Here is a 16,643-nt window from a genome sequence, read left to right as displayed (position 1 = left end):
AGCTTTTTAAAACTTCATCACAAGGGTTCTATTTATAGAACCACTTGTGTGGTCATCAAGCCAAGCACTGCACCGTACCTTACGGTGGACCGCATTTCTCTATTTTTCATAAATTAAATAATAAGTCATACTTAATTATTTAATTACTAATAAGTCCTGCTTATTATTTTATAAATAAGTCTTACTTATTTATCTCTCTCATCTATTTGTCCTTTGTGTGTGACCCTATAGGTTCTCGTAATGTTGGCAATAATATTAAATCACATATTTAATATTATAAACAGTGAGCGGTATCTAGCAACACATCACTGCTACCCAAGTGACGAGAATGTCATGTGATCTGACGAAACCTTTATGTGATAACGATCGTGTGTATAATTACCCCTTTGCCCTTATATCTATATTGAACATAAGGCATAGATCGTGTCACCCTTGTATGGTTCAATATCTTATTTCTTGATCCCAGAATATACTGAGCAACGAATAAGCTCAATATCTCATATTGACTTAGTTCGGCGTGGCCACGCATTTTATCAGTCATATTCCATCAAGAGGCCTACAAATATTGCTCCTGTTATGTAGGAGGGGCAAATTCCATCTAGGTCACTCATGTCCCTCAGCATGATTTATAGAGTACCCATCAACCGACTTTATAGTCATCCTGTTACGGACAATGTTTGAACGGCAACTAAGTACTCTACTCCACATCTAGGGTCCATAGTGGTTTCAGGTCGAAGGGTGGTATACACCATTATCACTATGAGAATAACTTATGACACTTTTCATAACATACTATGTAGCATTCTCATGGCGGGTCAATCCAATATAAATATTACTCCTAATATTTATATCTATGTGAAGACTTGATATCTCATATCCATGACTCGTGAGATGAAGTCATCAGTCTACTCACATAATAGTCTCTATGTTTTACTGTTATCCCACATCACAGTAAAACTTGACTATGGATACTTTAAGAATAGTGTCATTATGTTTAATGAAGTCTCACTATTAAGTCACACTTAATGTTCCATTAATTAGACTAGCTATTCTAGGGACTTTATTAGTTTGAAACAAACATAATAAAGAAATGCCTTATTATATATATTAAATATATAAATCAAAGTCTTCATACAAAAGACGATTCTATCAAAATAGATTGGCTTTTAGGGCTTACTCCAACAATCTCCCACTAGCACTAAAGCCAATCAGATATTAACTCAACATCTATTGGACTAGCGTCATCATCAAGCATCTTTTATGCAAGATTTTCTATTAGTGGATAAGGAACTCTTTCCTATGTTGGTACCCGATACATCTTCCAATTTACACTTTTGATCTTCTATCAAAAGAAATAAAGTGTCAAAACTTGTATTTGAATCGTTGGTGAGATCTGGTTTTCCGTTGCTTGCAAGATTAAACCATTACCATCTTTAATGAGGTCAAGGGAATCTGCAACGTAAGGAAAACAATTTTCTGTCTCATCTTATGAGACAAACTATTCAAATCATATATTTGACTTTTGTAATAGATATATCAATCTTCTGAAGCTTGTAAGCTTACAGATTTGACATCTGAGCATAAAGTTTATTCCAGACTACAATCTGGGTATACTGTTCTTCGGTTTTGGACAATCAGTATCATTGTAACTCATTTACAATGATCATTTCCAGATCCGATCAAGAAGCCATCCTTAGTGATTTTAAGATATCCATGGATATTCTTGATGGTGATCTAATGACAATCACTAGAAATAATTGGTACATATTGTTTATGCTAATAGCATATAGTACATCTGGTCTAGTACATATCATGATATACATGATCAACCCAATTGCCAAAGCATTTGGATACTTCTCATGCATCCCTTTCTCATCCAATGAGGTTGGATATTGTCTTTGAGACAAAAAATACATCATGTGACGTATGCAATAATTTCAATAAAATTAAGCACATGAGGTGTCTGTACACTTCATCAAATTTGTACATAGGTTAAGGTTGAGATATGTCAACAATCTATCTCTATAGATCTTGATTCCTAACTTTTACGAAGTCTCGCCTAAGTATTTCATCAAGAAACAATTACCTAATCATGTCTTACATGTGTAGTGTATGAAAATTGTCTTGATGATCAGTATGTCATCCACATACAATACCAAATTAATTTAAATACTCCCACTGACTTTCTTGTGTGCACAAGAGTTCCTTTATTAATCTTAGTTTTCATAAAACTTGATCAATAAAACTGATAATTCAACTTTGAGAAATTTGAACAAATTCATAAATGCATTTTGTAATTTATATACTTTTCTAGCATCCTTTAGATTAACGAAACCCTATCCATATGTCAAATACATATGTAAGGTCATTCCAATTAAGGAATGCAACCTCGTTATCCATCTGCCAGAACTCGTAGTAAAACATACAATAATTGCAAGTGGAATCAAATGAGTTTAAGCACTATGATTGAAATAAAGGTTTCATCATAATTGCATCATGATTTGTATGAAACCTTTCACATTCAATCACACCTTAAATGTATTCACAATACCATCCATGTGAGTCTTTACAAGAAGACTCATATTTATCCTATGAGTCTTACTCAATTGGATGACAAAACAATATCCATATATGTTTTGTGTACATGGACTCTTTATAAGTCACATTCTCATCTTCCATGAGCATCATATATCACCTTGTCGAGTCATGGTAAAACCGTGACTCTCAACTATGTGATATGACATATCCGACTTATATAGGTATTGTGCTACTCGAACTAGTGATCCAACAACAACTCTTGGTGAACCGATTCATGTTCCATTCTCAAAAACATGTGTTTTGTGGTACTCGAATTTACTCAAGTTCTACATCACTCCCACTATCTCTTCTAGAGACACATTCCTTCTAAAGGAATATTTTAATTCTAGTAACAAAACAACTTTTGTCCTAGAGAGTGTTGTAGAATTAGTATTTCTAAGTTTCTTTAGGATCCCTCCACAAATACACATTAATCCAAGTTGGAATTATGTTTATCTTATAAACTGTGCAATCCCAAACTACCATAAAGTCAAACTAGATACTTTTACCTCCATATCAAATATGGTGTCTTTATGATTTCTTTTATTGGAACTTTTGTGGGTAAAGAATAACTCTAATTAAAATAATTTTTCGAAAGAGTCGTCGGAGATAAAAGAACTATCTTATTTGTAATCATGTCAAACATGATGTAATATAAATAGTTATTACTATACTCCTTATCTAAGTATTTACCATTACGACTTGTTTGTATGGTCTTAATACTTTTTCAAAATTATTCATTTACTTCATAAATTCTTTGAACAAATTCAAAGAATCATACTTTGTGTCAACCACACATATTCACATCTACTAAGCTAATTAGTAACGTAAATGAAGTAAAAGAAATAAAATTATATCTAGCAAATAATTAGTTTAGTAGTTCGTATACATCTCATATGTATATATTTCAAATAGATCAAATGTCACTTTACCTTAGTTGGTAATTGACATACTGAACTATTTTCAAAAGTGGAACTCACATCCTTCAAATGATATAAATCAAATGATTCCAAAATTCCTATCTATGGAATCTAGAAATGTGTGACTCACTTATTAATACTAAACAATATTGCTACTAATATGCATAAGGTTCAAATCTTACTTGATTCCTTTTCATGATTGTTATATATAAGGTTATCAAGTTGATGGAACTCAATTCCATTACTTGATTAGAACACTAGAATAGAAAACATTGTTGGAATAATGTAACAACACTTGTCTATTATTCATGCAAGCAGTCCTTTTTCTTGTCAATACAAGGTTTAGGTTCAACGTTTCTATTATTAAAGGAAACTTAATAACAATTATTTGGTTCCGTGTCAAACTCAACTTCTAGCTACGATCAATGAGACTATTTCATTCTAATCGTAGGTTGATTTTATCTATAGTCAAATTTTAACTTCTTTAAAACAACTTCATATTTCAACAAATATGAAATTAACAACCGGTATCATATACCTAAGATAAAAAGTGGATAATTTAACTTTCTATAACAAGGTCAATGAAGAAGTCTTACTTCTTTCTTCAACTTTAACTCTTTCAAAATCATTAGTAGTTTTTCTCGTATTTGAGAGAACAATTCTCAATACATGTACCAATTCAGAAACTCTTTTCTGAACTATTTATCCTTCGTAAGGACATTTTACAGTAAAATATAAAATATATGCCAAATATATCTAACTACGAAAATAAGAATATTTGTATCATGATTAAAACATATTTAACTAGGTCTTTAATTAAATATGCTCCCACTATTTTACTCAAACCAAATGACCCTCGACATTTGATTCGGAAAATCCCGTTGGAAGATTTTCTAGTGGGAATGAGATCCATATTTTACTATGTTCTAAGTCAGCGTTGGACTGATTACACAAAACATAGTTATTTTAGGTAGGAAACTCCTTTCCAATTGTATCTCATACAACTCTCATATCCTTTCCGTTGGGTGAATAACACTTATTCTAATCCATCATATGGAGTAACCCAACACTTGCTTCTAAAATCATATAATCATATTATATTTCTTTTAGTTAAGTTAGACCCAATGAATAGCAATCGGGTAAACTGGTTACCTCACCGCAACTTATCAATATAGACAATGCAATTTACGTTGGCAAAACCTACATTGATCGATATTGATCTTGAAGGGTGCTAAATGTTGGAAAGCTTTCAACTTAATATTTCTTTTAAGGGATTTTAATTAAATTTAATCTCACCGTATTTTGTATCTCATACAAAACGTGTTTCAATTTACATGACACTCATGTAAATATATGTTTAAAAATTATATAAAATATTCAAAACATATATAATTAAAACATTCATCTCATGCATCACATACATAAAATAAACTAAGGTAGTATAGTTATGGCCTCCTAAAACGAAAGAATTAAATAAACTAATTTATTACAATTCTTTGACCCTCGAGCAAACTTCTCAAGTTTCTCCATCGACATCCTTTGTTTGGCTGTGTCTCCCGTCATCACGAGCAATTACAATTATTTAAAATAAATAAATAAAGTAAATAAATTGTCACGACACGCAGGTCGTATTTAAAAAATAATAACCACGACACGCATGTCGTATTTAAACCAAACAAAATAAAATCAAACACGCTATGGCCATAACTATACACCTCTAATAACTAATTAAAATTAAATAATTAATTAGCGCATCACAAAATTATTTTACAATAATTATTAAATAACACTTTAATTATTTGAATTAAGTATTAATTCAAAGAAATTACTATAATTGATCATAATTGGTTTCAAAGATCAAAATAGGATTCCGGTCATTTAAAACAATGAAACCAATTAATTTTGAATTTGATTTGCTGTTTCAAAACATGCCTAATATAATTTATTGATATATATGGCAGTTCCAAATTTTTTTCAAAAGGAAAGAAAAATGGCAGTTCCAAATTTGAACTATTCTTTCTTGGAAAGTTAATATATTATCAATCAATTATATTTAATCAAAAATCACATCTCATGTGATAATGATCCGCATAACAATTCTCCAATTATTAAATATATAGATTTATTTGATCAAAACTCTTTTGAATCAAATTATTTCCCAAAATTGGTAATATTATTTTTAAAACAATTTCAAAAGATATTTCTTGAATTTTAAAACGATTTCAAAATTAAATTATATTTGTCATGATCTCTTTCAATTACTAACTAATTGTTGCATCAACACTTGATGCGTTTATACAATAATTATCGTTCCATTCATAGGTAAGCAATTACTTGTTCAATCTGACTGACCGTAGTGACTTACACTTCACCAGAAAAGACGGTTCCGAAGCATAAACACTAATCATTCGAATGAACAATAATTACTTATTGGCTTAACTATACATTTGGTCCCTTACGTTTATTTTAGGTTTCAATTTGGTCCCTTACGTTTAAAAAGTATCAATTTGGTCCCTTACGTTTATTTTAGGTTTCAAGTTAGTCCTTTCCGTCAATTTTGTCACATGTGGCAGTCAATTTGCATACGTGGACTGACACGTGGCACTTTGACACGCTGACACATGTACTGTTCAAACGGTGTTAGTGACAAAACTAACGGAAAGGACTAACTTGAAACCTAAAATAAACGTAAGGGACCAAATTGATACTTTTTAAACGTAAGGGACCAAATTGAAACCTAAAATAAACGTAAGGGACCAAATGTGTAATTAAGCCTTACTTATTCTAGGCTGAATGAGCGAATTAATAAGTATATTATATATACTCGATTAGTGTACCAAATTAAAAGAAATCAATTATGTATCATATACATACTTATATCAATTATATATGACGGACAAAACAAACATATAAACCATATAAACATGCTTGAATCATGTAAACGCATTCCGACAATAATTATATCACCATATAATTATTGATATACATTAGAGGTAATTGGATTAAATGATTTAATCACAACCGATGCTCTGATACCACTGATGGGATTTAAGAGGGGTTTTTCAAAATAATTAATCCTCTTAGCGGAACAATCCCGATGAACGGATCTTGATTAAACCATTAATCACAAATCAAAGAACACAAAACCACAAGTTTATGTGTTTACCTCTTGAAGTGCAGAACCTTTGAGGTAGAAACTGTTTCTGATCACGAGCAAAGCAAAGAAGCGATGCATCTACTCAGTCCACACGAACAGAACTTCTCCGATGACCGGTGCTAGCCAATTCCACCAGAGATTCGGAGAGAATAGGGTTTAGAGAGCGGCGGCTAGGTTTCACTTTGTGAATTAGGTTAAGCTTTTTAAAACTCCATCACAAGGGTTCTATTTATAGAACCACTTGTGTGGTCATCAAGCCAAGCACTGCACCGTACCTTACGGTGGACCGCATTTCTCTATTTTTCATAAATTAAATAATAAGTCATACTTAATTATTTAATTACTAATAAGTCCTGCTTATTATTTTATAAATAAGTCTTACTTATTTATCTCTCTCATCTATCTGTCCTTTGTGTGTGACCCTATAGGTTCTCGTAACGTTGGCAATAATATTAAATCATATATTTAATATTATAAACAGTGAGCGGTATCTAGCAACACATCACTGCTACCCAAGTGACGAGAATGTCATGTGATCTGACGAAACCTTTATGTGATAACGATCGTGTGTATAATTACCCATTTGCCCTTATATCTATATTGAACATAAGGCATAGATCGTGTCACCCTTGTATGGTTCAATATCTTATTTCTTGATCCCAGAATATACTGAGCAACGAATAAGCTCAATATCTCATATTGACTTAGTTCGGCGTGGCCACACATTTTATCAGTCATATTCCATCAAGAGGCCTACAGATATTGCTCCTGTTATGTAGGAGGGGCAAATTCCATCTAGGTCACTCATGTCCCTCAGCATGATTTATAGAGTACCCATCAACCGACTTTATAGTCATCCTGTTACGGACAATGTTTGAACGGCAACTAAGTACTCTACTCCACATCTAGGGTCCATAGTGGTTTCAGGTCGAAGGGTGGTATACACCATTATCACTATGAGAATAACTTATGACACTTTTCATAACATACTATGTAGCATTCTCATGGCGGGTCAATCCAATATAAATATTACTCCTAATATTTATATCTATGTGAAGACTTGATATCTCATATCCATGACTCGTGAGATGAAGTCATCAGTCTACTCACATAATAGTCTCTATGTTTTACTGTTATCCCACATCACAGTAAAACTTGACTATGGATACTTTAAGAATAGTGTCATTATGTTTAATGAAGTCTCACTATTATGTCACACTTAATGTGTAACACCCAAACCCATTATTTATATATTTCTACCTTTAGTAAAAATCTTTTTCAAAATACGCAACGGAAAGTAATGTTTGATATTATAAAAGTTGTTGTTCGAGTATTACATTCTTCAATCAAAATAATATTAATTTAGTTAATTAGTAAAAATACTTGTTTATACAAATCTTAAATCAAATAATATATTTATTGATTATACAAAACAACCTAGATAAGGAGACTCTATATACAATATAAAACCCCTTTTCTCGTGTCACAATCAGAGCGGAGCTTCACCGACGACTCGACATCGAATACCACAAAATCCTGTAAAATCTGGACCCCCAACGGTCCAGCACATAACACATAAAAGAGAGTTAGACAACATACTCAAAATATAAGTGTAAGTAAAGGGTACTTAAACACTTCTCAATATTCATGCATATATCATACATCTATACATATTCACCAACATCTATCATTCCATTATAATCTACCAGACAAATTATAATTCAAACATCACTTATACGTCAACAATTATCACATAATCAATCATCCACAAAATACACCAAACATATAGTTTCACGTCGTCTCGGACAATACCAAAACATCAACAAATATCACATAACTCAATTACAAATAGGAATATACATAAAGTTCCTAATGTAATCTAACACCACAAATACATTGTTCAGATTATGGTCATGACGGACCCTGCGTTGTTCATTTTATAGTCATGACGGACTCTGCTCCTCACATACGGATTAACAATCAATATTTACCAAGCACGTGTCAAACATCATTTATCATAAAATGCACACATAATCCCTAATGCAATCTAATGCTTCACATTCATGCTATGTCCTCTAGACACCTTTAATGCATGTGGTACCATCTTCTTTATTAGAGTATCTCACCTCTAATATCCTTCTTTATCGGATAAATATAATCCGATATCCTTCTTTATTGGAATATCCAATATCACATATATTCATGAATGCATGTATATGTTTTTCATGAATTCACTCACAATCATTTTAATTAGCATTAAGCTCTTCCTTTACTAATGTGGAACACTATCCAACATTACTTCTTTATTAAGATAACACTATACCTTAATATACGTCTTTGAAATTCCTGGCACACAGTGGACAGGTGTTGATCAAGGTGTATCAACACTTGTCTGTTGTAGACAGATGTTGTTACCGGTGCGCCAACACTTGTCTATAAACAGAGTACTTAACATAAAACACTAAAAACAATAAAGTAAATAGCACACAAGAGTTGTTAACCCAGTTCAGCCTAAAGCCTACTCTGGAGGAATGAAGTCCACTATCAGCAGTATTACTTCGAAGCTAAACTCACCCGTTTACAACTTCTCACTTAATCACTACCCAATGACACTTCTACCTAGGAACTCCTAGATATGAGACCCCGTCCCAATTCCCACCTTAACAACACAGACAGCGTTGTTATAAACTTCAACGATTACAAACGGCGGAGACACACTCCTAAGAAACTAGGATTCACTCTTGCTTAAAAGCTTGCGAGCAAACCACACAACACAATAGAACAATCTCCGTACTTCAAAGCTTAGGAGAAGTTCACACTTACAACTCAATAAACTCAGGTCCTAAGCTTGCATCAATGAGACACAAGAAAGGCTCACAATTAACACTCTAAAATCCCTAAAAACACACGCTTTGTAAGACACGATTTTAGATACTTGAAACCATATGCTTGCCTTCGTATTTATAGTAGTAGAACGACTTGGGCTTCAAGACAAAATTAGGGCTTCTAGAATTGCGGCAGCAGTGATATATTTTTGAAAATAATAGTTATATTTTTGAACCGCAAAAATATATTTTCCAAAAATATAATTCCTTTGGAAAATATAACTAGGGTTTAGCTGCCTCCTGAAACACATTAGACACGTGCGCCTTCCTCTGTAAGAAACCTTGAAACAATTCTTCAAACAGATCTTCAAAAGATTGAGTAGAAAATAATAACAGCTAGCTGGCGCGCACAGATACAGAGACAGGTGTTATTCCAAAGTGTACCAACATTTGTCACAACACTTGGGGTCAGCACATATGTCTCAACACTTGGCTAAAATATGTTTTTGCAAAATGTAGCCAACATACAAAAACCCAACAATCTCCCCCTTTGGCAAATTTTGGCTAAAACAATATTAGACCAGTATATAGAGAGATACAATATTCCCTTTCCTTCGAGTCAACATGATCACACAACTAGGAAAGAAAGTAACACATAATAAAACTACTTCCAAGAGAATTAAGTAGCATCAGAGGCAATGCAACAGCGGAATAAAAACACAACTAGCCTCATGGAACAACACAAGGGAGAAATAAACTCCCATAGTAGATGCTAAGAAGTAGGAGAAATAAACTCCTAATAGTGTAAAGTGCATTTCTTCAACATAAGAACATCAGGGAAAAATAAATTCCCATAAGCATCTGAGAAAAATAAAATCTCAGTCATAGTGGATGGTGGACTCAATAGTCAGGTGCCATAACACTTGGCACAACATTTGTCATCAAATACATTCAGGCGATCAAGAGATACTATCACTCACACTCCCCCTGAATTCATGCATACAAACATCAGATAGAGAAAGAATATTCATTACTCCCCCTCAACACATGCATATTACTCACACTCCCCCTCAATACGAGCATAGATCATATGCGCAGAAATAGTCACCAGATGTAAGAACATCTGTCCACACATTTGTCACACACACACACTACTCCCCCTTTTTAGCCACAATTTTGACAAACACCATGCATAGGAAAACATAGAGTACCAGACAAGAGAATATCAGTGTGCACATATTACAGACCATAGGCACACGCAGGTGCTAGAAATCCAGGGCTTTGCCCATAAAAGGAACAAAAGAGAAATACCAAAAGTACATCAGAAAAATATAAGAGAAACATCAGAAATCAGATAGAAGAACTTTCATTAGAGTCCTCCATCACATCCTCAGAGCCATCCTCAGAGCCACTAGTTTCCACACCTTCTTGTCCATCAGGCTAACCCTCAGCATTCTCAGCAGCTTCCTCAGCCTTGAGGGCCTCAATCACACGATCTATTTTCAGTTTTCTGGCCTCAAGAGCTCTGCTAGCCTCAGTCAAATCTGCAATCATCTGCTTCCTAGTGAGTACCCCAGCTTGGACAGATGTGCCAACTCCTGCTGCAACATTTGTCCCATCCAGCAACCTCTGCTCAATAACCAACACCCCTTTCCTTTTACAAGGAACATCAGTGCTTCTCAGAATATCTGGGTGTTGTTCAAGAATTATATTGCATAACAGAGTGGGAAAAGCTACTGGCTTCTCTACAGCATAGGTCAGGGCATGGCTTAAGGTTTCTTGAAAGAAATAGGCCCCATAATCAAATTTTGCCTTTGTACCCACAGCATAAATGAACTTTCCCAATCCTCTGGCCACATCACCTGAGTGGGTTGTTGGCACCCAATTGTGTGCAGCAATCCTATTTAACACAGCATAAAATGGAGAGAGAGAAGTTGCAGCCAACTTAGCCTTGCTAGGCCACACTTTTATCCTGCCACCTGTGAGGACCTTGCAGACCTCATTGTCTGTGACTTTTAGAGCAGCCACCTCTTCAGTATTCCTTTGCAGATATTGATTAATAACAGATGGTGAGAATTTTACACATTTCCCATGAACAAAAACTTGCCTATATTCAGGACTTGCTGGATCATTGCAATTTTCAGCCACATTAATCAAGAATTCTTTGACAAGCCTGTCATAGCACTTGTCCAAACCACAAACAGTTTTCATTAATCCTGCAAACTCAATAGCTTCAACAACACTTTGGCATTGGAGGATGTCTTCCTTCAGGTTCCTCTCTAGTGCCAACCTCCTGTGATATACAAATTTCCATCTAGTAGACCCATTCTCCAGATGGAATGATACATTATCCAAGGGAGCATAGGGAACAGATTGAGGAACTTTCTTTCTTCCTATACTCTTTCTAGATGTGCTGTCAGATGCAGCAACATCTGTCTCTGGCTCAAACTCAGAGTCACTAGTTGGTGGAGCTTTCCTTTTCTTAGCCTCTGTTCTAGGGATCACCTTACTCACAGGTTTTGGAGGTCCATATAGGGGCTTCTTACCAGTACCTTTTCCAGCCCTAGATGGTTTGGGTGTTTGGACAGGTGTGTTAGCAGTCTCTACACCTTTACCAGCCCTACTTCTAGTCCTCCTAGCCACACTAGCCTCAGAATTTGCAGGAATAGACTTGTCACTCACAGTTGTGTCATTTACAATTACAACTTCAGGATTCTCATTGACAACCTTATCAGGAACAGTCTCTTTATCAGCACCCTTAGGTTGGGGACTCTCATCAGACTCAGAATAGTTCACAAGGTTTTCCTGTGCCAAAGTTGTGGTAACATCTGGCACAACATTTGGCTCAGCGTCAGGTGTTGCAACACTTGACGCAACATGAGTCTCAGGACCTGTTTTCTTAAGAGACTCAGCAGCAACAACATCATTGGTCTCAGTGGAAGCACCAATATTAGCATCAACAGCAATAGGGGAGTTAGGAACACTTTTCCCCAAATTTTCAGACACAGTAGGGTTCTCTACTTCTAGGGTTTCAACAGAATTGGGAACATCAAGACCTAGATTAAGAGAATTCTTACCAGATGCGTCAACATTCTCTTCTGCAGGATTAATGACAGGAGTAGCAACGCCACTCGATGGAATTGGATCAACATGCAGTTCAGACATTGTAAAACTTCTCCTCGATTCAGATTTCGATTTCTTGCTCTTCTTCTTCATTTTCTTAGTTGAAGCAGAGGGAGATGAAGAGTTGAAGTTTACACGCGGTGTCTTTTCCTTCTTCGAGGTCTTCTTCACCTTTTTCTCAGGACTTAAAGGTGGTATACTTGAAAGTGGAATGGCGTTGATGACAAGAGAATCTCCTCCCATTGTTGAATGAGTAGCGACGTCCTTGATTGGAGAGGATTTTGCAGAGTTCGACATAGTACAGTATGAATTGGAGATGGTGGAAGTTGGACGATGAGAGAGGGATGCAGAAGATGAAGTTTCGTTGGTGTTTGGAGGCGTGTAGATGGAGTGATTTTGGAAATAAAATAAATTTTATAATGATTCCCCTATGTAAGCGTGCAGAGAGTGTAGGAGGGAAGAGAAAGTAACTGCTGTACACTCTCCTTGCAATAACTGCTATTAATTTTCAAATAGGCAAATTCCTAATTTGCCCCTTAATTTTTTAAATTGACTTGCGTCCAAAGCCTTTGTAAAAATGTCTGCTAATTGCTCTTCAGATGCAATGTGCTCAAGTGTAACAATTTTTTCTTCCACAAGCTCTCTTATAAAATGATGACGTATATCAATGTGCTTAGTCCTACTATGCTGAATAGGATTTTTAGAAATATTTATAGCACTCAGATTATCACAGTAAAGTGTCATGACATCTTGCTCAACACTATACTCCTTCAACATTTGTCTCATCCATAACAATTGAGAGCAGCTACTACCAGCTGCTATATATTCTGCCTCAGCTGTGGATAGAGACACACTATTCCGCTTCTTACTAAACCAAGATACTAGATTGCTTCCCAAGAAGAAACATGCACCAGAGGTGCTTTTTCTATCATCAGCACTTCCTGCCCAATCTGCATCACAATAGCCAACTAGTGTAGAATCATTACCATGAGAGTATAAGATTCCATAGCCACATGTTCCATTGACATATTTGAAGATTCTCTTTACTTGAGTCAGATGGCTCATCTTGGGCTCAGATTGATATCTAGCACAAACACCTACTGCAAACATGATATCCGGTCTGCTAGCTATGAGATATAACAAGCTTCCAATCATACTTCTGTAGAGACTTTGATCCACGTCAATCCCTTTCTCATCTTTGGTAAGCTTCAAATGTGTAGGTGCAGGTGTCCTTTTGTGACTGCGACCTTCCATTCCAAATTTCTTCACAATGTTTCTTGCATATTTTTCCTGAGAAATAAATATGGTGTCTTCCATTTGTTTGACTTGAAGACCTAAAAAATAAGTTAGTTCACCTACAAGACTCATTTCAAATTCAGATTGCATTTGATGCACAAAATGTTCCACCATTTGTCGCGACATTCCTCTAAATACAATATCATCCACATATATCTGAGCTATCATTAGCTTCCCTTTCGCTTCTCTTACAAACAGGGTTTTATCATTGCCACCTTTCTTGTATCCATGGCTGACAAGGAATTCAGTCAATCTTTCATACCATGCTCTAGGGGCTTGTTTCAATCCATAGAGAGCTTTCTTTAGTTTGTAGACATGGTTAGGAAAACTTGGATCTACAAACCCTTTTGGTTGTTCAACATATACCTCTTCATTTAAATAGCCATTTAGGAATGCACTCTTTACATCCATTTGATATAACTTGAATTTTAAGATGCATGCCACATCTAAGAGCAATCTTATGGACTCCAAGCGAGCAACTGGAGCAAAAGTCTCATCAAAGTCTACTTCTTCTATCTAGGTGTATCCTTGTGCTACAAGTCTGGCTTTATTTATAGTAATGTTACCATTTTCATCAGTTTTGTTCTTGTAGACCCACTTTGTACCAATAACATTTATACCATCTGGTCTAGGTACTAGATCCCATACCTCACTTCTTTTGAACTGAGTTAGTTCCTCCTGCATAGCATTGATCCAGTATTCATCAGTCAAAGCTTCTTTAACATTCTTTGGTTCAATCTTGGATATGAAGCATGAGTTGGAGATTGCTTCTTTTGATCTTCTTGTTGCAATTCCTTGATTTGGATTTCCAATGACAAGTTCCAGAGGATGATTCTTCTGTGTTCTGGTAGATGGTCCCTTGTTTGTTCTAGGAGCCTCTGTAGTAGATTCAGAATGTTGATCAGGTTCAGGTTTAGTTTGATCATCATCTAGTGTTGAGACAGGTGTGATGACATCTGTCTCTTCAGCTGGATCTGCATTTGTTGTATCACTATCATCAACAACAACATTGATTGATTCCATCATAGTTCTTGTTCTGGAGTTAAAAACTCTGTAGGCTCTGCTGTTGGTTGAGTAACCTAAAAATATCCCCTCATCACTTTTGGGGTCCAATTTTCTCCTAGGTTCTCTATCTGCCAAAATGTAACATTTCGACCCAAACACATGGAAATATTTCACAGTAGGCTTCCTATTCTTCCATAGTTCATACAGTGTTGTAGTAGTACCTTTTCTTAATGTTACTCTATTGTGAATGTAACATGGCTTCAGCCCAGAACTTGTAAGGAACATTTTTGGCATGCAACATCACTCTAGCAGATTCTTGTAAGGTTCTGTTCTTTCTTTCAACCACACCATTTTGTTGAGGTGTAATTGGTGAAGAGAATTCATGAGTTATCCCTTCAGCAGCACAAAAATCAGCAAATTTAGAGTTTTCAAACTCCTTACCATGGTCACTTCTGATTCTTACAATACCACAATCTTTCTCCTTTTGAAGTTGTAGGCAAAGATTTTTGAATTCTTCAAAAGTCTAAGATTTTTCCCTAATGAAATTGACCCAAGTATATCTAGAGAAGTCATCAACAACAACAAGAACATATTTCTTACCTCCAAGACTCTCAACTTGTATGGGCCCCATCAGATCCATATGTAGTAACTCAAGAACTCTAGAGGTGGACAAGTGTTGCAACTGTTGGTGCGACACTTTGGTTTGCTTCCCAATCTGACATTCACCACAGATATTGCCTTCCTGTATCTGTAAACTTGGTAGTCCTCTGATGGCTTCTTCAGATATGACCCTCTTCATGCTCTTCAGGTTAAGGTGACCTAATTTTTGATGCCACAGCTTCACTTCTTCATTCTTAGTTAAGAGACATGTAGATGCATTAGCTTCTTCAAGAGGGATCCACAAGTAGCAATGGTCCTTTGATCTAACACCCCTCATAAGGATGTCTCCTTCATTATTGCTGACCAGACATTCATTTTTTGTAAAGTTGACTTTCATGCCTTGATCACATAGTTGGCTTATACTGATTAGATTGGCAGTTAGCCCTTTTACAAGGAGAACATTTTCGAGTTTTGGTAGACCATGGTCAATCAGTCTTCCAATACCTTTAATTTCCCCCTTTGCTCCATCTCCAAATGTCACAAAACTTGTGGCATAGGATTTTACTTCCTTCAAATACTTTTCAACACCAGTCATGTGTCTGGAACAACCACTATCAAAGTACCAATCTTCTTTTGATGAGGCTCTGAGAGACGTATGGGCAATCAAATTTTTCCCACTGCTTTCAGCTGTATACTCCTTGATATTGGTTGTATCATCCTTTTGCTTCCATTCCATCCTTGTTTTAGTAGTGGATGGATCAGACTCTTGATGAATTTCACTTGGATACCCATACAATTTGTAGCAGTAGGGCCTTATGTGCCCCTTTCTTCCACAGTGATGACATCTCCATGAGTGGTACCTGCTTCTGGGTCTAGGTATAAATCTAGGTCTCTGCCATCTTTGCTGATGTGGTGCCACATGTGGTAACACTTGTCTCTGCTGTCTAGGAGCCAGGTGTGGCGACATCCTGTCATGCACTTTTGGAGAAGGTTGTTTACTTATCTCAGGCATATATTTCCCTTCTTTGTTGTAATCCATAATCCTATTAACATTTTTGTATTCATACCCAATGCCTGTTTTGGATCTACTAGGAGTAGGCAATGTTTCTAGGATTTCATCTAGATCACTTCCTTTGAATA

At 35.5% G+C, this 16,643-nt stretch overlaps 1 protein-coding gene across 1 annotated transcript; it reads right to left on the bottom strand.

Annotated features, from left to right (window-relative positions):
• Positions 1–10,829: 10,829 nt before the first annotated feature.
• Positions 10,830–12,899, bottom strand: LOC123905343. The gene is made up of 5 exons (XM_045954951.1): positions 12,501–12,899; positions 12,151–12,410; positions 11,675–12,042; positions 11,141–11,602; positions 10,830–10,903 (listed from the first exon to the last, which is right to left on the bottom strand). Exons 1-5 carry the CDS (start codon positions 12,897–12,899, stop codon positions 10,830–10,832), a joined length of 1,563 nt encoding a protein of 520 aa, XP_045810907.1.
• Positions 12,900–16,643: the final 3,744 nt, after the last annotated feature.

The sequence above is a fragment of the Trifolium pratense genome, linkage group LG2 (assembly GCF_020283565.1).
Source record: "Trifolium pratense cultivar HEN17-A07 linkage group LG2, ARS_RC_1.1, whole genome shotgun sequence".
In the NCBI taxonomy this organism is placed as follows: Eukaryota; Viridiplantae; Streptophyta; class Magnoliopsida; order Fabales; family Fabaceae; genus Trifolium; species Trifolium pratense.
The sequence above is the reverse complement of the archived record's forward strand: the minus strand, read 5'-3'. Positions and strand labels throughout refer to the sequence as shown.

Excerpts from the sequence above, each read along its gene's own strand:
- LOC123905343 (XM_045954951.1), bottom strand. The coding sequence starts at position 12,899 with ATGTCGAACTCTGCAAAATCCTCTCCAATCAAGGACGTCGCTACTCAT. Across the intron at positions 12,411-12,500 it reads ATTCTGTTGAAACCCTAGAA|ACCAATGATGTTGTTGCTGC; the intron begins GTAGAGAACCCT and ends GCTTCCACTGAG. Across the intron at positions 12,043-12,150 it reads GACACAACTGTGAGTGACAA|GGCTGGAAAAGGTACTGGTA; the intron begins GTCTATTCCTGC and ends CAAACCATCTAG.